Source organism: Bubalus kerabau, chromosome 1, assembly GCF_029407905.1.
Source record: "Bubalus kerabau isolate K-KA32 ecotype Philippines breed swamp buffalo chromosome 1, PCC_UOA_SB_1v2, whole genome shotgun sequence".
Taxonomy (NCBI): Eukaryota; Metazoa; Chordata; class Mammalia; order Artiodactyla; family Bovidae; genus Bubalus; species Bubalus kerabau.
The window spans coordinates 184,541,167-184,565,241 of NC_073624.1; the positions used below are offsets into that span (position 1 = coordinate 184,541,167).

Consider the following 24,075-nt stretch of genomic DNA (forward strand, 5'->3'; position numbering starts at 1 on the left):
GCTCCACAGCATGGGGGGGGTGGTCTGTTTCCCCAGCAGAGATCGAACCCATGTCCCCTGCACTGGAAAGCAGATTCTTCTTTTTTTAACTTTTTATTTTGAATTGGGGTATAGCTGGTTAACAATGTTGTGATAATTTTAGATGAACAATGAAGGAACTCGGCCATACGTATACATGTATCCCTTCTCTCTTAAACTCCTCTCCCATGCAGGCTGACACATAATATTGATCCGAGTTCCACAGTAGGTCTTTGTGGTTATTCACTTTCAATGTAGTAGTGGGCACATGTCCATCCCAAACTCCCTAACTATCCCTTCACTCCCGGCAACCATAAGTTCTTTTTCTAAGTCTGTGAATCTCTTTCTGTTTTGTAAGTTCATGTGTATCATTTTTTTTTTTTTATTACACAATAAGAGATGTCATATAGTATTTCTCCTCATCTGAGTTAGGAAGGCAGATTCTTAACCACTGGACCACCAGGAATTTAAGTTCCTGTTTGGCCTTAAAATCATACTTATAGATGAGGCCCATCAGTTACAGATGAGACTGAGATGAAGGTGCAGAGCAAGGATGGTGGGGGAGCCCCAACCTTTCCAACCCCAAGTATTGCATCTCGCCAGGGAGGTAAGGAAAGAGATGCTCACAACACACACGTTCAGCCTTTGCAAGTTTTTCTTTTATTGTCTATTCAGCAGTGACAGAAGGATGCCTGATCCAGGGGAGAGCTCTGCCTCCCTCCCTCCTTGCCCCTCAGTGCCCAGAACTCAGGCTGGGCGAGCCCGGTCACGGGGCCTGGCACTCTGGCCCGTACATGTGTCCATGTTTCTTTCAGGCACGGGCATCTATGTCACATGTTCCTCATCTGCCCTTCTCTTTCCTGCTCTGCCATCACACCACGGGCTCCTGAGAAAGCCTGCCCATGGGCAGGGGGAGTAGGGAGGGGGTGTGTGTGTGTCCCAGTGGGACCCATCCACCCACCGGCAGGGAGGCGCCTTCTCACTCAGGCCCCAGCGTGGAGCCCACGGCGGTGCTGATGCTCGGACCTGGCTCGCCTCGGCAACCTGGTCTTGAAGAGGGACTTGCCCGAGGCTTCAATGTAAGTGACGCTCATCTCCTTGGGGCTGATCTCTATGTAGGCGAAGCCACCCAGTGAGTTCTCGGCCCCGTAGTGGAAGCGCAGGTAGCCGTTGGGGACCTTGCGCATGTGTTTCTTTGAGGGGTCCATGAAGTTCCCGGCCCCGCTCAACACAAAGCCCAAGCCATTCTCATCCTGAAGGTACTGTGGACAGAGGACACAGGGTCAGTGGAGCCCCCAGCCCCTCAGTTAGGTGGATTGTGGACTTGGTGCCCACCTGTCTTGGGTGCAGGGTCAGGTCTGTCCTTCACCACAGAGTCACCTTGAGCAAGGAACATAATCCTGGCCCCCCACCCCTTGCCACCCCCGCCAAGCCTCCAGTTTCTTCACCTCTGGGAGCATATTGATCTGGGTAAGCAACTGGCAACAGGGACCCCTGGGAGGGCTTTCAGGGAACTTCAGGCTGTTTTCTGGTTAGCAAGCATAGAGTTTGAGGGATAGTGATAACTGAGAGGCCCCCAAACAGGAGGGGAACTCCCAGGTGGCTCAGTGGTAAAGAAGCTGCCTGCCAACACAGGAGACACAGGAGATGGGGTTTGATCCCTGGGTCGGGAAGATCCCCTGGAGGAGGGCATGGCAACCCACTCCAGCATTCTTGCCCAGAGAATCCCATGGACAGAGGAGCCTCGCGGGCTACAGTCCACAGAGTTGCAAAGAGTTGGATATGACTGAGCACACAACACAAACAGGAGGAGTCCCAATGCCACCCCATGTGGCACGCTGGCCAGGCTGGGGACATCCTCCCCTACCAGGATCCCAGGCCACTCTCGGGACCCTCACCTGCAGGTTGTGGTCGTGGCCGCATAGGTAGGCTGGCCAGGCTGGGGACATCCTCCCCTTACCAGGATCCCAGGCCACCCTCGGGACCCTCACCTGCAGGTTGTGGTCATGGCCGCATAGGTAGGCGGTGACCTTGTGCGCGGTCAGCAGTGGCAGCAGCTGCTTGACCAGGCAGTGGGTGGGCCCGTGCTCGGCGATAGACCACACAGGGTAGTGGCCGGCCACCAGCACATAGTCCTCCTTGGCCGCTGCCAGCTGCTTCTTGAGCCAGGCCAGCTGCGTGCGGGCCATTGCCAAGTTGCGGGGCCTCTCGGGCTGCTGGCTGGCAAAGTCGTCAGAGTTGCCGCACAGGGTCACGGTGTCCAGCATGAAGATGGCCACGGACACGTTGGACCGGGGGATCTTGAAGCGCAGGCGGTAGTAAGGGCTGGGGAACTTCCTGCGGATGGTACGGAGGAGGCGGTAGGCGCCCATCTTGGGCGGAGACACCCGGGGCTCAGCTCTGGCCAGTCGGCCTCTTTGCCCCCCTGAGGGAGGAGGCTGGTGCGGGGTGGGAAGGAGAGGCAGGAGGGGGCAGGCTCACCAGCGCTTGGAGACCCTGGAGTAGGCGATCTGGGCTGAGACGTTCCCCAGATGGTCATGGTTGCCAGCCAGCACGTACCAGGGCACAGAGCGGAGCGGCGAGGCAGAGAACACATCCTCGAAGGTCTCCTGCAGCAGAGAGAAGGGCAGCACCCACCCCTGGTTCAAGCAGCCTCTGGCTGCTCCCACCAACTCGGGGGCCAGGAACAAGGGAGAAGCTGTGCGCTCTCAGTGTGTACAACCGTCAGTGTCGCTCTGCCCTCTCTAGTAAAAGGTCTAGAGGCTTCTCCAAGCATTGCCCTCCCCCCATCACTCCAGTGGCACACACCTGAAACCTCTTGTCGTTGACATCCTGCACACCGCTGAAGTAGAAATTGTCTCCCAGGGACAGAACGAAGTCTGCGCCCAGGATCTGCACTGTCCTGGCAATCTCTTTGGCATTGGCCATTTCCCGGGCTGTGTAGAATGGGGCGTTGGGGACCCCTCCCCAGTCACCCACGGCGACGAAGCGCAGCATGGGGGCGGGGGTGGTGGCGGCAGCAGCCCAGGGGAGCACCAGCGAGGCTTGCAGGATGAGCAGCACCGTCCACATGTCCATCTGGGAGGGGAGAGACAGGCGTCTGGGGCTTGGGCAGCAGGCCACCCTGAGACCCCCTACTCGCCCTGTTCTGGGAGGGGAAGAGACGGGTTCCCCGCAGGGCTGGCTTGGTGCCTGAGTTCCCAGGGCTTCAGGGCAAGAGCTGGCTGGGAGGGTCAGTGGGCGGGCAAGCAGGATCCAGCTGGCAGGGTGAGGAGGGCTGGGTTTGCAGGGGCCCAGCACTCACCCTGGAGGAGGCACAAGCCAGTTGCCTAGGGGCTCAGAGAGGCAAGTGAGCTCCAGGGCAGAGCGGCTGGGCACCGAGCCTTTATTTCCTGGGGGGCGGAAATGGATCATTAGAGAGGATGAGGCAGTTTCTCCAGGAGCCCTCCCCTCGGTTCCAGGAGCCCTCCCCTTGGGTCATGTGAGCCTGGGAGTTAGTTCCTCAGCGCTGGCCACGGGATCGAGGTGGGGTCTGGCACTCCAGGGCAGCCTCAGCTGCACGCACAGCCCCCGCGTTTGCCCAGGGGAGCGCGTCTGTGTCATGGGCCCTCGAGTGTGCACTGAGCTCTATCGGTGCACCCCTCCCAGCCAGTCACCCACCCTGTGTCTGTGTCCTCAGTGGACGTGTTTGTCTGCCCATGTCTGGGTGTGTCTTCACTGTTATCTGCATGTAGCCAAGCGTGCCTACCTCGGTCACATGCCTGCTGTGTGCTTGTCCTATGTCCCCATGGCAGTGGACACTGAACCGCCAGCAGGGCCCTGTGTGGCGTGTCAGGGAGGCGTGCCTGAGTCCTCAAGTGGAACTGAGTGTGGGGGACGAGGACCGGTGTGTCCTTGCCTTGCGCCCCAGTCCAGCTGTGTGTGTGTGTTGTGTGTCTCGGCTGAGTTGTGGGTCCGGTGTGTAAGGTGTGTGTGACACATCCGATGTAAGCCCCAATCCCAGGGTCACCCCCCTCCCCTAAACAGCAGGGGCCTCCGTTTCCAGGAAGTCCTGGCCACATCTTCCCTTCCACCTCACGTCCCTGCTTCCTGCAGGAGGAACCCAGGCAGGAGGGAGCTGGTGACCAGCCGTGTGACCACAGGCTTTTGACCTTCACACCCTCGGCGGCTGCTCCTGAGGCCTATCTGACCTGCCCCTCCCCTCCCTGCCTCCCTTCTCCCCGGCCCCATGGACCCGTAGGCACTCACGATGGCTCTCTACAGCCCCTTGCGACGGTGGATGGGGGCTCCCATCCCCAGGCTTGAGGACACAGGCTGACTGCTTGCCCCCCCCACTCCCGACCCCATAGCCCAGATAAACAGGAAGTGGGTCACGAGGTTAGGCGGAGACCACTCCCCCGGGTGGAGGCCTCCGGTCTACACCCGCTGGGCGGTCTCACCTGCATTCGGCGGGGCCCGGGGTCAAGGCCAGGCGCGGCTGAGCGAGCTGAGCTGCGGGAATGCTGGGCGCTCGCCGTCGGGCCTGCCCGGGCTTAAAGGACGCGGCGGCCGGGGACGGCCCAGGTGATCCCCGGCGGCCGGAAGCGCTGGAGCCTGGACCTCCTGGACCTGCCGGCCGCACCCGGGGATCCTGCTGGGTCACCCCGCGTCACCACGCCTCCGGGGCGCAGGTAGCGCTTCTGTAACTGGGGGTGACGCACTGCACCCCGGAGGACGGCCCAAACCCGGCCGAGCTGCACTGCAGCTCGGGAGAGTGACTCGGGGTCCCGGTTTCCTTCCCTGCCCCCCACCCCACGTAGGCAGAATCTCCACCCTTGGGACCTACACACTTGGGGTGCCCAGGGCCCCCCTATCGCAGCGCTGGGTGGGGCATCAGTCCTGGACTGCGGTCACCCTTGAGGGAGGAAGTCTGTCGTCTTCAACCTCAGTTTCCTGGTCTTTAAATTGTGTGTGAGGGCAGAGTTCAACCTTCCTTAGAGGTGCAAATAATTTATGTTGAAACACTCTCCAGGAGCTAGGACACGACCCTTCCCGCCTCCTTTTGAAGCTGGTGGTGGTTGTTCTGTCACTAAGTCCCACTCTTTGCAACCTTAGGGACTACAGCCTGCAGGCTCCTCTGTCCAGGGAATTTTTCAGGCAAGAAGACTGGAGTGGGTAGTCATTCCCTTCTCCAGAGGATCTTCTTGATGGAGAGATGGAACCCAAGTCTCTTTCCTCACCTGCATTGGCAAGTGGATTCTTAACCAACTGTACTACCTGGGAAACCCACTGTACAGAAAACCTGCCTAGAACTCTGCAGGTTTAAAAATAGCCCAGTCATGAAAAAGCAAGCTTTGAGGGACTGTGGGCTTCCCTGGTGGTGGCTCAGATGGTAACGAATCTGCCTGCAGTGCAGAAAACCTGGGTTGGATCCTGGGTCAGGAAGATCCCCTGGAGAAGAGAATGGCTACCCACTCCAGTACTTTTGCCTGGAGAATTCCTTGGACGGAGGAGCCTGGCAGATTACAGTCCATGGGGTCCCTAAGAGTTGGACACGACTGAGTGACTAACATGTACCACAGACTGGAGGAGCCCCAAGAAACAGGAGGACAAACTGAACATGGGGATCTTGGACCAGAAAAGGGGCACTCATGGAAAATCTGGTGACATTCAGAGTTTTGTGAATAGTAACACAACTAACAATCCTGGAGTGGTTACAGATGTGACATGTACTGGACTCTAGTCATTGAGGCAACAGTGAGACGTATGTTGCAACTCTTTGCACTGTTTTTTAAATTTTTTTGGTGCAATTTTCCTGTAAATCTAAAGTTATGCCAACATAAAAAAGTTGATTTTGAAAATAGGCATGATCCAAGAAACTTAAACATTGATTCAACATGCATTGAACACCTGCTGTGTGCCCAGCAGGTGTACCCCCCACCCACCCATAGACACAGCAGGGAACAAGACAGATCAGGAAAAACCTGCTCTGCTGGGCCCCAAGTGCTGGTGAAATTTATATTCTAGCTGTTAATTACATTCCATTCTTTGGGGATGGGGTGGGGCATTCTCTTTCCATTTTATACTTTCTGTGGTGTGTGCTGTGTTCAGTCACTCAGGCATGTTCAACTCTTTGGGACACCGGGGACTGTAGCCTGCCAGGCTCCTCTGTCCATGGGATTTCCCGGGCAAGAATACTGGAATGGGTTGCCATTTCTTATTCCAGGGGATCTTCCCAACCCAGGGATCGAACCCATGTCTCCTGCATCTCCTTCACTAGCAGCTGGATTCCTTACCACTGCGCCACCTGGGAAACCCATACCTTCTGTACTGTTTGGATTTTTGCTTGAAAAGTGCTTAGTTATTTTGCCAGTAGAATAAAAGCAGACTTCCTCCTAACATATCTGCAGCCTGAATGTAAACAGAAAACAAAGACTTCACTCCAGATTTAGGGAAGTGGTTGTTTTTCTGGGGAGACAGGGAAGGGAATGGAATTGGGGCTCAGGGATAAGGAGGGGTGTCCAGAAAAGGGGCTTCACATTTATCTCTACTGTTTCCTTTCACAAAAAAGGAAAACAAAATGATTGGAAGCAACTAGAATCCATTGTTAAATTTGCTTCTTCATGTAGCAGGTCTGGGTTGTTGGAAGGATTATCTTCTATTCTTTCTGTATTTTTTGAGATCACACAAAACTATAATATTTGTTATCCTATCGTATTACATGGTCTTTGTAGAAACATCGGAAAATACTGAAAAGCACAAGGGAAATGATTACCCGTCTGCCTAGAGAGTCACTATTCAGTATTTTTTTTTTATTATTAATTTTGTCTGCCTACATTTTTCTTCTGAAGAATAGGATGCAATTGATAGCATTTTTTTGAGGGGCTTTGCTATGTGACATGTGGGGATCTTAGTTCCTGGACCAGGGATTGAACCCGTGTACCCTGCAGTGGAAGCTCGGAGCCCTTCCCTGGACCACCAGGGAAGTTCTATTGATACCATTTTTTGACCTTGTCAAATGTTAACATTTTCTGTATCTTTTAATTTTTTTGTTTTTTAAAGGTTTTAAAATAACATTTGTTTCTTAAAAGTTAACATGCACCTAAACATTTTTCTGTACCTTTTAAATAAAGAAAGCACAAAAGTACATGCACGTGAAAATAAGTCAGGCTTTGTGTGGAGTGTGTAAAGAAACTTGCGACTCCTCAGTTAGGTCTTTCAGGTCACCTCTGGAGTTCTGAGCAAACTCCTCTCTGTTTACTCCAGGGAACCCAGACCTGGTTCTGATTGTCTGTGGAGGTGGATCAGGGTTTGGCCCTGAGCCTCCTTCCCCCTCCACTCCTGCCTTGCTTCCCAACAGCAACGTCAATCCCATGGCTGAGTTCCTCCCTGCCCTCCCCTGCCTGCTCTGCCGCAGGTCTGACCACTCTTCTGGCTTTCTCACCCTCCCTTCCTGGAATAGGAGCCCTGGCTCTGACCTCAGAGCCTTGGCACTTGCGGTTCCATTTCCGTAGAAGATCCTTCCTTCTCCAGCTACCCCTGTGGCTGCCTCTCTACTGTATTGAAGTTCGTTTAACTCATCTGAAAAGCACCCCTCCCACCCCCATCCCGAATCCCTCTTATCCTGCTGTAGTTTTATCCATAGCCCTTATCACTGCCTGTTGAACCACACTCTGCTTATCTTGTTTTCAGTCTGTCTCCCCAGACAAATGAGGTCTGAGGCGATAAGAACTGTCTCAGTCGGTCATGTTTGCTGCTATTTCTCTGGCATCTAGAATCTGGGGCCCACATGGCAACTGCTCAGGAATTATCAGTGGAAAGGTGGAAGAAGGGGACACCCTCGCACAACATGTTTTTACCTCCAGTCTGAATGTGCAGTCTGCTCGAACCTTCCTGGTGTCACCTACCACTAACCACCCCACTAACTACCAGGGCTTCCCTGGTGGCTCAGATGGTAAAGAATCTCCCTGCAATGCGGAAGACCTGGGTTTGATCCCTGGATTGGGAAGATCCCCTGGAGGAGGGCATGGCAACCCCCTCCAGTACTCTTGCCTGGAGAATCTCCATGGACAGAGGAACCAGGAGGGCTGCAGTTCATGGGGTGGCAAAGAGTCGGACACGACTGAGCGACACAGCACAGCACAACCACCCCTTTACAGCTTGCTTCATCTAAACATTTATTTTTTGGCCAAGGTGCACGGCATATGGGATCTTAGTTCCCCGACCAAGGGTCAAACTCGCACTCCCAGTGTTGGAAGCACATGGAATCTTAACCAACTGGACCACCAGAGAATTCCCAAATGTTGTTGCCGTTTTTCATAATCCAGGACTCCTGGAAGTACGTCACTGTTTGCATCTCCTTCCTGTCTGGGCCACAGGGCACAAGTCACACCAAAGACAGTGTATTGGAGAAGACTCTTGAGAGTCCTGTGGATTTGATCCAGAGTCCTGGATCAAACCAGTCCATCCTAAAGGACATCAACCCTGAATATTCATTGGAAGGACTGATGCTGAACTTGAAACTCCAATCCTTTGGCCACCTGATGTGAAGAGCTGACTCACTGGAAAGACCCTGATGCTGGGAAAGATAGAAGGCAGGAGAAGGGGATGACAGAGGATGAGATGGTTGGATGGCATCACTGACTCAATGGACATGAATCTGAGCAAATTCTGGGAGACAGTGAAGGCCAGGGAAGCCTGGCGTGCTGCAGTCAGTGGAGATGCAAAGAGTTGGACATGACTTAGTGACCAAACAGCAAAACAAATTTCTACCTCAGGGCCTTTGCACCTGCTGTGCCTTCCTCTGGCCCACTCTCTGCCCACCTCCTTGTCCTTGAGTGCCTGACTTCAATGCCATACCACTTCCTCAAGCCTCCTGGACATCTGGACTCAACACACACCCCCATCACCTACTCCCAAGTCTCTAATCTGTCAAGTATCCTCCCACCCTCAGTCCAGGAATTCCCTCGAAAGCAGATCTGGGTGGACAAGAAATCTACACCTGATGGGGGAGAAGGGAGAATGGGGTTAACATTACTTCTGACAAGAACGAGTCAGCGGAGGGAGGAGTGCACCAGACTGATATGTGTGGTAAGGAGAGCCTGAGGTGGGAGGTTTCAGGAGGTGGGGATCAGGGGCTAAAAGGGTCCCAGGGACAAGGGTGTGGAGCCATGGAGTGTGGGCTTGATTTGGAAGGCGATAGGTTTGGAGGATAGGGGCCAAGCTGTGTTTTTATAAGATCAATCTAGGAAAAAGCAAGTCACAGACAGATCTGTATCATCTGTTTCTCTGTATCTGTTTATATCTATCTATATCCATTTAACTAATGCTATCTATCTATTTCTGGAGAAGGAAATGGCAACCCACTCCAGTATTCTTGCCTGGGAAATCCAATGGACAGAGGAACCTGGTGGGCTACAGTCCATGGGATGTCTAGAGTTTTATCTGTGAATGTGTGCATGCTCAGTCACTCCATTGTGTTGGACTCTCGTGCGATCCCATGGACTGTAGCCTGCCAGGTTCCTCTGTCCGTGGGATTCTCAGACAGGAATACTGGATTGTGTTGTCATTTCCTTCTCCTGGGGATCTTCCCAGACCAGAAATGTCTCCTGCATGGCAGGCAGATTCTTCACCACTGAGCCACCAGGGAAGCCCATCTATCTATCTACCTATCTATTATTTATCACGCTATACCTTTAATAAGGGCTTCCCTGGTGGCTCAGTGGGTAAAGAGTCTGCCTGCAGTGCGGGAAAGCTGTGTTCGATCCCTGGCTTGGGAAGATCACCTGGAGAAGGAAATGCCAACTCACTCCAGTATTCTTGCCTAGAGAATTCCATGTACAGAGGAGCCTGGTGGCTTCAGTCCATGGGGTCACAAAGAGTTGGACATGACTAAATGACTAACACTTTCACACCTTTATATATACTTTTTTCTTTATTTATTTCATCGTGCCAGGTTTTAGTTGCAGCATGTAGGATCTAGTTCCCTGACCAGGGATCAAACCCAGGCCCCCTGTATTGGGAGTGTGGACTCTTAGCCACTGGACCACCAGGGAAGTCCCTGTCACACTGTATCTTGATAGAAAACTACAAGCGCTTGGTTGCTGCTCACCAAGAAGAAATAATTCTGGTGCCCACAGGAACCAGTTTAAGAGCGGAATCTTCTGGAGATGGGTGCCTTGGGGAATTATTAACTTCTACCTTATTAATTTCTTTATTGAATTCATCTTTAAAAACGATAAGCTAATAAAGATTTTGTTTATCCAGGAAAACAGCATTTACCTAAATAACCATTCTGATGAAAACACAGACAATTGTTGACAGAAGGTGAGTCTACAGTGAGGGGGACCCTCACCCCCAACCTCAGGCAGCTGGTATGTTCGAGTCAGCTCTCCAGGATAGCTGTTTGGAGGTGGCTGAGCCGTCTGCCTGAGTTCAGACTCCAGCTCACCTGTTGTTGGTCAGCAGTGTGATGGTGGGCTGGGGCTTTACCTCTCTGTGCCTGGCTTTTTCATCTTTCACACAGGCGATGTTCAACACTGAGTGTCGTGTGCATCACAGGTCCTGCCACATGGAACGTGCAGAAGAGGAACTTGTCCATAGCCAGCTCTTGCGATAAGCCAGCGGCCACTGTTTGTTATTATCATCATCACTATTGTATGTATTATTGACTATGGCAGTGGCTTCCAGGTGGCCCTAGTGGTAAAGAACCTGCTTGCCAAAGCAGGAGACATGAGACCCAGGTTTGATCCCTGCGTCGGGAAAATCCCCTGGTGGAGGGCACGGCAACCCACTCCAGTATTCTTGCCTGGAGAATCCCATGGACAGAGAAGCCTGGCGGGCTCTAGTCCATAGAGTTGCAAAGTCAGACACAACTGAAGCGACTAAGCACAAAGGGCAGTGGCAATTTGTATAAACCTACCATGTTTAAGGGACTTCCCTGGTGGCTCAGACGGTAAAGCGTCTGTCTACAATGTGGGAGACCCGGGTTCAATCCCTGGGTTGGGAAGATCCCCTGGAGAAGGAAATGGCAATCCACTCCAGGACTATTGCCTGGAAAATCCCATGGACAGAGGAGCCTGGTAGGCTACAGCCCATGGGGTCGCAAAAAGTCGGACACGACTGAGCGACTTCACTTTCTTTCACTTTCACTCACCATGTTTAAGAGGCAGGAATGAGAGGTTAGGGGACCAACTCATGCCCATTTGCCTGAGGCTTTTCTGATTTAACACAGGGAGTCCTACATCCCAGGAACTCCCTCAGTCTTGGGTAAGCCAGAAGTACAGTTGGCCACCCTAAGGGAGATCTTGGATCCCAGTGGTGAGATGGGGGAATCTCTGACAACCCCTAACTCTTGGGAACTCAGTGCCAAGGAAGAAACTTAGGGAGAGGAACCATTCTGGGGGAACTGGACAAACCCAAGTGTGGATACATTGAGTGTGAGTGTCTTTTTGCTTGTCTGGATGGGAGAAGACAGGTTCTCCTGTGAGGAACGCAGGACAGAGGTCCCAGCATCGTATTCTGAAATATTTCAAGCACACAGCAAAGTTGAAGGAATTGTCCAGCAAACGCCCACACACCTGCTCCTAGAAACAGCAATTAACATTTGAATATATTTGCTGTAATATCTGGGAGCTTCCCAGGTGGCACTGGCGGTAAAGAACCTGGCTGCTAATGCAGGAGATGGGTTTGATCCCTGGGTCGGGAAGACCCCCATGGAGAATGAAATGGCAACTCACTCCAGTATTCTTGCCTGGGAAAGTCCATTGACAGAGGAGCCTGGTGGGCTATAGTCCATGGGGTCGCAAAGAGTCAGACACAAATGAAGCTACTTAGCACACTTTAATATCTATCTCACCATCCATTCACTCATCCACCTTACTTTTAACCTGTTTTAATATGTTGGAGACTTCTGCACACTTCCCTGCCATGGTTTCAGTGCTTATACCATTAACTCAAGCTTGATATTGGCTTACAGTTCTTCTCTTTGATGTGAAATTTGCATACAATGATATGTACAAGTCTGAAGTGTACACTGGGTGAGTTCTGATAAACCTCAGCTACAACCACAGGGGAAATAACTTACTCATCTCCCATGAGATTCAAAACAAAAAATAAAAGTAAATGGAGGCAGCTCAGGTTCTGCTGCTTGCAAAGCTCTGTAACCTGGAGAGAATGTCTTAACCTTTCTGGGCCCCAGTTTCTCCTCTTCAAAATGGGGAGAGTAAGGGTACCTGTCTGAGATTTGATTGTGGTTGTTGCGGGTACTGAATGGGTGAATCTGTATAGAGATACTGTGGAGTGCCTGGCATGTAAGAAGTGCCTTGAAAAACACTTATGATATTACCCCATTGGAACAGCAAAAGCAATTACAGTTGGTGGAAAAAGAAATAAAGAGGCAAGTATATTGCAGGAAAATTTCAAAGATGGCCAACAGAGGAACCTAAGCATCGAATTTACCCTGGTGTGGAAGGCAGGTGGAATGAAAGGGACTGTGTGGATGCTAAGTCCCTTCAGATTCTTTGAGGCCCCATGGGCTGTAGCCCACCTCTGTCCATGGAATTCTCCAGGCAAGAATATTGAAGTGGGTTGCCATTCCCTTCTACAGGGGATCTTCCCAACCCAGGGATGGAACCCTGGTCTCCTGTAATGTGGGAGGATTCTTTACTGTCTGAGCCACCAAGGAAGCCCAAGGAAAGGGAGGTTTTGAGCTAAATCTTTGCGACCCCATGGACTGTCTGCCGGGCTCTTCTGTCCATGGAATTCTCTACAGCAGGAATACTGGAGTGGGTTGCTATGTCCTTCTCCAACTGATTTTCCCAATCCAGGTTTCGAACCCAGGTCTCCTGCATTACAGGCAGATTCTTTACCGTGTGAGCCACCAGGGAAGCCCAATCCTGACCCACTACCACAGGAAATCAGCAGGTGGGGGCTCTATGCAGCTGTGGATGATCAGAGGGAGAGGAGCATTGTGATAACAAAAGTGGGATGAGGGTTTTCCTGGTGGCTCAGTGAACAATCCACCTCCCAATGCAGGAGACACAAGTTGGATCCCTGATCCGGGAAGATCCCACATGCCACGGGGCAACTAAGCCTGTGTGCCACAAAACTGTTGAGCCTGTGCTCTAGAGCCTGGGAGCCGCAAGCACTGAGCCCACATGCTGCAGCTACTGAAGCCCTCGTGCCCTAGAGCCCATGCTCCCAAAGAAGAGAAGCCACTGCAATGAGAAGCCAGCACATGGCAAATAGAAAGTAGCCCCTGCTTGAAGCACCTAGAGAAAAGCCCATGCAGCATCGAAGACCCAGCACAGCCAATGATAAATAAACATTAAAAAAGTGATATGATAATCTGAGTGACTTTAGAAGAATTATCAGAATGTTTAAAAAGACATTTTAAACCCCTGTATATGTTTAATTTTTAGATTTGTAACAGCTGCTAAGGATTTCAGACGCATTTGCTTGGTGGAGGCATTTAAGATGAAAGAATTAAAATATACTATGTTGTATAAATGTTATCTACAATATTTAAGAGATTTCAATTCACTGCACTTCTGAATGGACTCAAAGATGCACTCACTGACCTCTTTGAAAATGATAGTCCACTTTGACAGGTGTATAAGTAACATGATAGCTATCTTTGGAACCGAACACTTAAAGGAAACTCTTGTTTCTAAAGGTATGATTTAAATTATATGTTTACAAAGTGACCACAAAGTGGGTTTTTCTAGGCATCAAAGCTGCCCCAAATCAAACACTGTTATGAGTCTGATTTGAGGAACCCAAAAGCCAGTGTGGCTGGAGCAGATGGAGCAAGGGGAAAAGTGGGAGGAAACGAATATGCGGTGTGGTGGGGTTTGGGGGCTGCAGGGAAGAGAGATTCCCCCAGTGAGGTGGGTGCCAAGGAGAATTCGGAGCAGAGGTGAAACTAATAGGTTTTGAGTAACTTCCACCAGCTGCTGGGCTGTGAGACACAGCTACTTGGTGGGTATGGCAGGTGGGAAAAAACCAGATCCTGGTGGTTTCCCCCAAACTCATTTACAAAAAGCCTGAAGTCTTGACCTCAAGCTCGCAGCTTGATTCCCTGCAGCCGCCGGAAAGCCAGGCGCCTTTCTCAGACTTTTGACCTTGACACTACTGTCCCCGCGTGGCCACAGCCTGAACTGCAGCAACGTTCTGCAGACCGCGTTCCCTTTTGGGTGCGCAAAGGGTCCCTTTGTGTGAGGCGCGGAGCGGTCCTGCGATGGAGCCAGTCAAGGTCTGCCCTGGAGTAACTCCCCAGGGAGGAATGAGTGAGCTACGCGGGGATTAAGATGTTTGTAGGACAGTCTGATTAGCAGCTGGCTTCTCAGAAAATTGCAAACCAGAGAGATTCTCAGGTCTTTGGGCAGTGTCTGTTGTGGTTGTTGAGTTGCTCAGTCATAGCTGAGTCTTTGCGACCCAATGGACTGTAGCCCACCAGGTTTCCCTGTCCTTCACCATCTCCCAGAGTTTGCTCAAACTCATTTCCATTGAGTCAGTGATGTCATCCAACCATCTCATCCTCTGCTGAACCCTTCTCCTCCTGCCTTCAATCTTTCCCAACATCAGGGTCTTTTCCAGTGAGTCAGTTCTTCGAATTAGGTGGCCCAAAGCATTGAAGCTTCAGCTTCAGTCCTTCCAATGAATATTCGGGATTGATTTCCTTTAGGATTGACTGGTTTGACCTCCTTGCAGTCCATGGGACACTCAAGAGTCCTCCAGCATTACAGTTCGAAGGCATCAATTCTTCGGTACTCAGCCTTCTTTATGGTCCAACTCTTACATCCATATATGGCTACTGGAAAAACCATAGCTTTAACTATATAACCTGTCCCAGCCTTCAATTCCTAGTCGTCCACCCAGGTCTGCTAAGATTCTCTGGTTTGCCCCTGCTTCCCACTGCTCTGTAGAGCAAGTCCAAGCCCTTCATTCTGGTGCTTGAAGCCATGGAAAACCCAGTTCTGACTGCCCCAACATATCATTAGCACGAACAGTACACAAGTAGAGACCTCCCTGGTGGTCCAGTCATTAAGAATCCACCTGCCATGCAGAGGTCATGGGTTTGACCCCTGGTCTGGGAAGATCCCACATGCTGTGGAGCATGTAAGCCTGCACTCCACTCCTGAGCCTGTCCTCTAGAGTACACAAACCTCAACTACTGATTCTGCCTGCCTAGAGCCTGTGTTCCGCAATAAACTGCAACTACAGAGTAGCCCCTGCTCAGTGCAACTAAAGAAAGCCCGGGCACAGCATTGAAGACCCAGTGCAGTGAACGAACAGACAGACAAAAAGCTCTAACGCTCAGAAAACGTGGGGGGAAACTTTTTTAGTTTATTTCTTTATTGAAGGAAAATTGCTTTACATAATTTTGTTGTTTTCTGTCAAACCTCAACATGAATCAGCCATGCTGCTGCTGTTAAGTCGCTTCAGTCGGCAGCCTACCAGGCTCCCCCGTCCCTGGGATTCTCCAGGCAAGAACACTGGAGTGGCTTGCCATTTCCTTCTCCAATGCATGAAAGTGAAAAGTGAAAGAGAAGTCGCTCAGTCGTGTCCGACTCTTATCAGCCATAGGTATACATATATCCCCTCCGTTTTGAACCTTCCTCCCATCTCCCTCCCCATCCCACCCCTCTAGGTTGATACAGAACCCCTGGGCCATACAGAAAATTCCTGTTGGCTATCTATTTTACATATGGTAATATGTTTCCATGTTACTCTTTCCATACATCTCGCCCTCTCCTCCCCTCTCCCCATCTCCATAAATCTGTTCTCTATGTCTGTTTCTCCGTTCAGATCAGATCAGATCAGTCGCTCAGTCGTGTCCGACTCTTTGCGACCCCATGAATCGCAGCACTCCAGGCCTCCCTGTCCATCACCAACTCCCGGAGTTCACTCAGACTCACGTCCATCGAGTCAGTGATGCCATCCAGCCATCTCATCCTCTGTTGTCCCCTTCTCCTCCTGCCCCCAATCCCTCCCAGCATCAGGGTCTTTTCCAATGAATCAACTCTTCGCATGAGGTGGCCAAAGTACTGGAGTTTCAGCTTTAGCATCATTCCTTCCAAAGAAATCCCAGGGCTGATCTCCTTCAGAATGGACTGGTTGGATCTCCTTGCAGTCCAAGGGACTTTCAAGAGTCTTCTCCAACACCACACTTCAAAAGCATCAATTCTTTGATGCTCAGCCTTCTTCACAGTCCAACTCTCACATCCATACATGACCACAGGAAAAACCATAGCCTTGACAAGACGAACCTTTGTTGGAAAAGTAATGTCTCTGCTTTTGAATATGCTATCTAGGTTGGTCATAACTTTCCTTCCAAGGAGGAAGCGTCTTTTAATTTCATGGCTGCAGTCACCATCTGTAGTGATTTTGGAGCCCAGAAAAATAAAGTCTGACACTGTTTCCACTTTTTCCCCATCTATTTCCCATGAAGTGGTGGGACTGGATGCCATGATCTTAATTTTCTGAATGTTGAGCTTTAAGCCAACTTTTTCACTCTCCACTTTCACTTTCATCAAGAGGCTTTTGAGTTCCTCTTCACTTTCTGCCATAAGGGTGGTGTCATCTGCATATCTGAGGTTATTGATATTTCTCCCGACAATCTTGATTCCAGCTTGTGCTTCTTCCAGGCCAGCGTTTCTCATGATGTACTCTGCATAGAAGTTAAATAAACAGGGTGACAATATACAGCCTTGACGAACTCCTTTTCCTATTTGGAACAAGTCTGTTGTTCCATGTCCAGTTCTAACTGTTGCTTCCTGACCTGCACACAAATTTCTCAAGAGGCAGGTCAGGTGGTCTGGTATTCCCATCTCTTTCAGAATTTTCCACAGTTTATTGCAATCCACACAGTCAAAGGCTTTGGCATAGTCAGTAAAGCAGAAATAGATGTTTTTCTGGAACTCTCTTGTTTTTTCCATGATCCAGCAGATGTTGGCAATTTGATCTCTGGTTCCTCTGCCTTTTCTAAAACCAGCTTGAACATCAGGAAGTTCACAGTTCACATATTGCTGAAGCCTGGCCTAGAGAATTTTGAGCATTACTTTACTAGCGTGTGAGATGAGTGCAATTGTGCAGTAGTTTGAGCATTCTTTGGCATTGCCTTTCTTTGGGATTGGAATGAAAACGGACCTTTTCCAGTCCTGTGGTCACTGCTGAGTTTTCCAAATTTGCTGGCATATTGAGTGCAGCACTTTCACAGCATCATCTTTCAGGATTTGAAATTGCTCAACTGGAATCCCATCACCTCCACTAGCTTTGTTCATAGTGATGCTTCCTAAGGCCCACTTGACTTCACATTCCAGGATGTCTGGCTCTAGGTCAGTGATTACACCATCGTGATTATCTGGGTCATGAAGATCTTTTTTGTACAGTTCTTCTGTGTATTCTTGCCATCTCTTCTTAATATCTTCTGCTTCTGTTAGGTCCATACCATTTCTGTCCTTTATGGAGCTCATCTTTGCATGAAATGTTCCTTTGGTATCTCTGATTTTCTTGAAGAGATCCCTAGTCTTTCCCATTCTGTTGTTTCCCTCTATTTCTTTGCATTGATCGCTGAAGAAGGCTTTCTTATCTCTTCTTGCTATTCTATGGAACTCTGCATTCAGATGCTTATATCTTTCCTTTTCTCCTTTGCTTTTCGCTTCTCTTCTTTTCACAGCTATTTGTAAGGCCTCTGCAGACAGCCATTTTGCTTTTTTGCATTTCTTTTCTATGGGAATGGTCTTGATCCCTGTCTCCTGTACAGTGTCACAAACCTCATTCCATAGTTCATCAGGCACTCTATCTATCAGATCTAGGCCCTTAAATCTATTTCTCACTTCCACTGTATAATCATAAGGGATTTGGTTTAGGTCACACCTGAATGGTCTAGTGGTTTTCCCTACTTTCTTCAATTTAAGTCTGAATTTGGCAATAAGGAGTTCATGGTCTGAGCCACGGTCAGCTCCTGGTCTTGTTTTTGCTGACTGTATAGAGCTTCTCCATCTTTGGCTACAAAGAATATAATCAATCTGATTTCGGTGTTGACCATCTGGTGATGTCCATGTATAGAGTCTTCTCTTGTGTTGTTGGAAGAGGGTGTTTGTTATGACCAGTGCATTTTCTTGGCAAAACTCTATTAGTCTTTGCTCTGCGTCATTCCGTATTCCAAGGCCAAATTTGCCTGTTACTCCAGGTGTTTCTTGACTTCCTACTTTTGCATTCCAGTCCCCTATAATGAAAAGGACATCTTTTTGGGTGTTAGTTCTAAAAGGTCTTGTAGGTCTTCATAGAACCGTTCAACTTCAGCTTCTTCAGTGTTACTGGTTGAGGCATAGACTTGGATTACCGTGATATTGAATGGTTTGCCTTGGAAACGAACAGAGATCATTCTGTCGTTTTTGAGATTGCATCCAAGTACTGCATTTCGGACTCTTTTGTTGACCATGATGGCCACTCCATTTCTTCTGAGGGATTCCTGCCCTCAGTAGTAGATATAATGGTCATCTGAGTTAAATTCACCCATTCCAGTCCATTTCAGTTCGCTGATTCCTAGAATGTTGACATTCACTCTTGCCATCTCTTGTTTGACCACTTCCAATTCGCCTTGATTCATGGACCTGACATTCCAGGTTCCTATGCAATATTGCTCTTTACAGCATCGGACCTTGCTTCTATCACCAGTCACATCCACAGCTGGGTATTCTTTTTGCTTTGGCTCCATCCCTTCATTCTTTCTGGAGTTATTTCTCCACTGATCTCCAGTAGCATATTGGGCACCTACTGACCTGGGGAGTTTCTCTTTCAGTATCCTATCATTTTGCCTTTTCGTACTGTTCATGGGGTTCTTAAGGCAAGAATACTGAAGTGGTTTGCCATTCCCTTCTCCAGTGGACCACATTCTGTCAACTCTCTCCACCATGACCTGCCCGTCTTGGGTTGCCCCACGGGCATGGCTTAGTTTCTTTGAGTTAGACAAGGCTGTGGTCCTAGTGTGATTAGATTGACTAGTTTTCTGTGAGTATGGTTTCAGTGTGTCTGCCCTCTGATGCCCTCTTGCAACACCTACCATCTTACTTGGGTTTCTCTTACCTTAGGCATGGGGTATCTCTTCACGGGTGCTCCAGCAAAGCGCAGCCATTGCTCCTTACCTTGGACGAGGGGTATCTCCCTGTAAATAAATTCTTCAGTACCATTTTTCTAGATTCCATATATGTGCGTTAGAATACGATATTTATCTTTCTCTTTCTGACTCACTTCACTCTGTATAGTAGGTTCTAGGTTCATCCACCTCATCAGAACTGACTGCAATGTGTTCCTTTTTATGGCTGAGTAATATTCCATTGTGTATATGTACCACAACTTTATCCATTCATCTGTCAATGGACATCTAGGTTGCTTCCATGTTCTAGCTATTGTAGATAGTGCTGCAATGAACAATGGAATACACATGTCTTTTTCAATTTTGGTTTCCTCAGGGTATATGCCTAGGAGTGGGATTGCTGGGTCATATGGTGGTTTTATTCCTAGTTTTTGAAGGAATCTCCATACCATCTTCCATAGTGGCTGTATCAGTTTACATTCCCACCAACAGTGCAAGAGCGTTCCCTTTTCTCAACACCCTCTCCAGAATTTATTGTTTGTAGACTTTTTGATGATGGCCATTCTGACCAGTGTGAGGTGACATCTCATTGTGGTTTTGATTTGCATTTCTCTAATAATGAACAATGTTGAGCATCTTTTAATGTGTTTGTTAGCCATCTGTATGTCTTCTTTGGAGAAATGTCTGTTTAGGTCTTTTTCCCACTCTTTGATTGGGTTGTTTGTTTTTCTGGCATTCAGTTGTATGATCTGCTTGTATATTTTGGAAATTAATCCTTTGTCAGTTGTTTCATTTGTATGACTTCCCTGGTGGCTCAGACGGTAAAGCGTCTGTCTACAATGCAGGAGACCTGGGTTCAATCCCTGGTTTGGAAAGATTCCCTGGAGAAGAAAATGACAACCCACTCCAGTACTCTTGCCTAGAAAATCCCATGGATGGAGGAGCTTGGTGCAGGTTACTGTCCGTGGCGTTGTAAAGAGCTGGGCACGACTGAGTGACTTCACTTTCTTTCTTTCTCCCATTCTGAGGGTTGTCTTTTCACCTTGCTTATAGTTTCCTTTGCTGTGCAAAAGCTTTTAAACTTAATCAGGTCCCACTTGTTTACTTTTGTTTCTATTTCCATTACTCTAGGAGGTGGGTCTTATAGGATCTTGCTTTGATTTATGTCATTGAGTGTTCTGCCTATGTTTTCCTCTAAGACTTTTATAGTTTCTGGTCTTACATTTAGGTCTTTAACCCATTTTGAGTTTATCTTTGTGTATGGTGTTAGGAAGTGTTCTGATTTCATTCTTTTACATGTAGCTGTCCGGTTTTCCCAGCACCATTTATTGATGATTTTGTCTTTGCTCCATTGTATATTCTTGTCTCCTTTGTCAAAAATAAGGTGCCCACAGGTGCATGGATTTGTTTCTGGGCTTTCTATCTTGTCCCATTGGTCTATATTTCTGTTTTTGTGCCAGTACCATATTGTCTTGATGACTGTAGCTTTGTAGTATAACCTGAAGTCAGGAAGGTTAATTCCTTCAGCTCCATTCTATTTCTCAGGACTGCTTTGGCTATTCGGGGTTTTTTGTGTTTCTATATGAATTGTGAAATTTTTTGTTCTAGTTCTGTGAAAAATGCCATTGGTAATTAGACAGGGATTGCATTGAATCTGTAGATTGTGTTTGGTAGTATAGTCATTTTCACAATATTAATTCTTCTTACCCAAGAACACGGAATATCTCTCCATCTGTTTATGTCATCTTTGATTTCTTTTGTTGGTGTCTTATAATTTTCTGTGTACAGTCCTTTCATCTCCTTAGGCAAGTTTATTCCTAGATATTTAATTCTTTTGTTGCAGTGGTGAATGGGATTGATTCCTTAATCTCTCTTTCTGATTTTTTATTGTTAGTATATAGAAATGGAAGTGATTTATGTGTATTGATTTTGTATCCTGCAACTTTGCTAAATTCATTGATTAGCTCTAGTAATTTTCTATACTATCTTTAGGGTTTTCTATGTACAGTATCATGTCATCTGCAAACTGAGAGCTTTACTTCTTCATTTCCAATCTGCATTCCTTTTATTTCTTTTTATTCTCTGATTGCAGTAGCTAGACATCCAGAACTATGTTGAATAATAGTGGTGAAAGTGGACACCCTTGTTTTGTTTCTGATCTTAGGGGCAATGCTTTCAGTTTTTCACATTGAGAATAATGTTTGCTGTAGGCTTATCATATATGGCCTTTACTATGTTGAGGTAGGTTCCTTATATGCCCATTTTTGAAAAGTTTTAATCATAAATGGGTACTAAATTTTGTTAAAGGCTTTTCCTGCATCTATTGAGATTATCATGTGGTTTATATCTTTCAATTTGTTAATATAGCATATCATATTGATTCCTTTGTGTATATTGAAGAATCCTTGTGTCCCTGGCATAAACCCAACTTGATCATGGTATATGAGCTTTTTGATGTGTTGCTGAACTCAGTTTGCTAAAATTTTGTTGAGGATTTTTTCATCTATATTTATCAGTGATATTGGCCTGCAGTTTTCTTTTTTTGTGTTGTCTTTGGTTTTGGTATCAGGGTGATGGTGGCCTCATAGAATGAGTTTGAAGTGTTCCTTCCAATTTTTTGAAAGAGTTTTAGAAGGATAGCCATTAGATCTTCTCTAATTCTTTGATAGAATTCTCCTATGAAGCCATTTGGTCCTGGGCTTTTGTTTTTTGGGAGATTTTTGATCACAGCTTCAATTTCAGTGCTTGTAATTGAGTCAAATGTGGATATGTTGTTACATCATAAGTCCCACTAATTCACAACTTAGTATCATATACAATACATACTGAAGTTTTTCAAGTTTTTCATGTGTTCACAGCATATTAGCAAAGTTACTAGGAAAATTGGACTACCATGACCCAAGGTGTTACAGAGTGCACAAAATTCTGACCAGAGAGCCAAGATCAAGGAGTGGTTTTCTTTGGGAAACAATTCTACCCAAAAACAAGATGGGGAGAGAAGAAATTTAAAGTGTTCAATGAGACTTTCCTGGCAGTCCAGTGGCTAAGACTCCATGCTCCCAATGCAGGGGGCATGGGTTTGATCCTTGGTCAGGGAACTAAGATCCTTCATGCTGCGTGTCACGGCCAAAAAAAAAAAAAAAAAGTTTAAGACATTAAATGCACTATTGACTCAAAACTGCCATTTAATACGCTTTGTATCATAGGATATAAAAGCTAACCCATCTATGGAACATTAAGATGACACCAAACACAATCGAAATTTCCCATATTCAATATACTAGTATTTTCTGGTTGTACCAAAAAAACCCCCCAAAACTCAACCAACCAGGAAATCATTTCAACTCTTAAATAAAAAGTATTTATAGCAGCAACATGGATGGACCTAGAGATTGTCAAACTGAGTAATGTCAGACAAAGAAAAATATCATGTGATATCACTTATATGTGGAATCTTAAAAAATGGTACAAATAAACTTACAAAACAGAAATAGAGTCACAGATGTAGAAGACAATCTTATGCTTACGGGGAGAGGGGGAGGGAGGGTTGACAAAGGCACATACTATATATCAAATAGATTAAAAAGACCTATTGTATAGCACAGTATACAGTATAGCACAGGGAACTGCACTCAATACTCTGGTTTAGGAAAAGAAATCTAAAAAAAAGAGTGGATATATGTATACCTAATTCACTTTGCTGTGCCCCTGAAACTAACACAACAGTGTAAATCAGCTATGCTCAAATTTAAAAAGAAAGTGTTTGCACCTTAAAAATGGATGAAGTAGGATTTCTATCTTCTTAAAAATACTACTAGAGCTGCTAAAAAACTTTGCATTTACAAAATAATTGATAAAAATATTCCTTTGTATTGTACAAGAAGGTAGACAGGAACCACTGATAGGCTCGGGTGTGTGATCTTAATCACACATAACTTCTTTCTTTCCTGCTCCATCAAAGCCTGGGCTCTCCTTGTTTTCAGCCTCTCCATTTGATGCAGGTAAATCTTTAGTCTCTTGGGTGGCCATTTCCACCTGTTTTCCCTTTGCTCCCCTTTCCCCTTTTGCTTGCACTTTTCTATGTGAAGATTCATCCTTTCCTGTTGCCTTCTTTGGCTTTGTTTCCACTTTGGCAGGAGTAGGTTTAGTTGACAGCCTCCCAGGTCTCCTCTTGGGCTCCTCCTTCTCCACCCCCGATGAGGAGCTGACCGTCCTCGGGGCACCCTGGCAGCAGGGTGAGCACGTGCTGGGAGTGGGGAGAGGACTCTGGAAGCTGGTCTGCTTGGCCATGGCTGCTCCTTCCCCTGCCGGAGAAGTTGGGACCCCTCATGGGCCCTTTTCTTGTTTTTCTGTTTTGTTCTCTTTCCTTTTTGCTCTTCTGATTGACAGACTTTTCACCCTTGTCACCCATATCACCATTCTGTTTTCTTGCCTCCTCTGACCTCCTGCTGGTTTCCACAAGTGTATTTTTTGTTTTAGTAAATTAATTCAAAAGTTTTAAATCTTTCTTTTTTATAGTTTCTAGCCCTTTGCTGAAGGAGGCTTGCAACTTGCCTAGGCTTTTGGTGATTTGCTCATCAAATTCATCCAGTTTTCTACTGAGTCTGATGAACATCTTTACAAGTGTTACTCTGAATTCTTTACCTGATAAGTTTCTTATCTCCTCTTCATTTAGTTGTTTCTCTGAGAGATCCTCGTGTTTGAAAGATATTCTTTGAAAGATTCTGTAGTTCCTTAATTTTGCCTAACTCTGTTTAAGTATATCAGTTATGTTGCCCAGCCTTGAAAGAGTGGCCTTATGTAGGAGGTGTCCTATGGATCCAGTGGGGCCATCTCCCCTGGTCAACAAAGCCAGGTGTCCTGGGGGTATCCCCTACATGTGCCCTCCTGTGATGGGTAGACAGCAGTTATTGCAGGTATTCTGGTGGGTGAGGTTGGTCCCCAGGCAGACCTGTCTGTGACTGCTGCAGATGGCC

General features: G+C 47.7%; 3 protein-coding genes across 10 annotated transcripts in view; all 3 read right to left on the reverse strand.

Annotated features, from left to right (window-relative positions):
- The window catches only part of ELOF1 (elongation factor 1), a 277,100-nt gene that overhangs the window by 16,864 nt on the left and 236,161 nt on the right, over positions 1–24,075 (reverse strand). The gene's annotated exons all lie outside the window — the stretch shown is intronic.
- On the reverse strand, positions 660–4,502 carry ACP5 (acid phosphatase 5, tartrate resistant). 2 transcript variants are annotated; one of them, XM_055545431.1, is made up of 6 exons: positions 4,458–4,502; positions 3,323–3,410; positions 2,827–3,096; positions 2,500–2,627; positions 2,010–2,355; positions 660–1,280 (listed from the first exon to the last, which is right to left on the reverse strand). In XM_055545431.1, exons 3-6 carry the CDS (start codon positions 3,094–3,096, stop codon positions 1,002–1,004), a joined length of 1,023 nt encoding a protein of 340 aa, XP_055401406.1. In that variant the 5' UTR covers positions 3,323–3,410; positions 4,458–4,502; the 3' UTR covers positions 660–1,001. The 2 variants fall into 2 exon arrangements, with proteins under 2 accessions (XP_055401406.1, XP_055401403.1); XM_055545428.1 differs by lacking the exon at positions 4,458–4,502 and adding an exon at positions 4,267–4,380.
- LOC129641242 (non-histone chromosomal protein HMG-14-like) lies at positions 22,917–23,389 on the reverse strand. The gene has a single exon (XM_055565979.1). The coding sequence runs from the start codon at positions 23,387–23,389 to the stop codon at positions 23,021–23,023; it is 369 nt and encodes a 122-aa protein (XP_055421954.1). The 3' UTR covers positions 22,917–23,020.

What these genes read in the sequence shown, in the direction of transcription:
- ACP5 (XM_055545431.1), bottom strand. Translation starts at nt 3,096, where the DNA reads ATGGACATGTGGACGGTGCTGCTCATCCTGCAAGCCTCGCTGGTGCTC. An exon ending in TCCAGGGTCTCCAAGCGCTG is followed by an intron (nt 2,356 to 2,499) that starts GTGAGCCTGCCC and finishes TACCATCCGCAG; the next exon opens with GAAGTTCCCCAGCCCTTACT. An exon ending in GCCATGACCACAACCTGCAG is followed by an intron (nt 1,281 to 2,009) that starts GTGAGGGTCCCG and finishes CTCTGTCCACAG; the next exon opens with TACCTTCAGGATGAGAATGG.
- LOC129641242 (XM_055565979.1), bottom strand. Translation starts at nt 23,389, where the DNA reads ATGGCCAAGCAGACCAGCTTCCAGAGTCCTCTCCCCACTCCCAGCACG.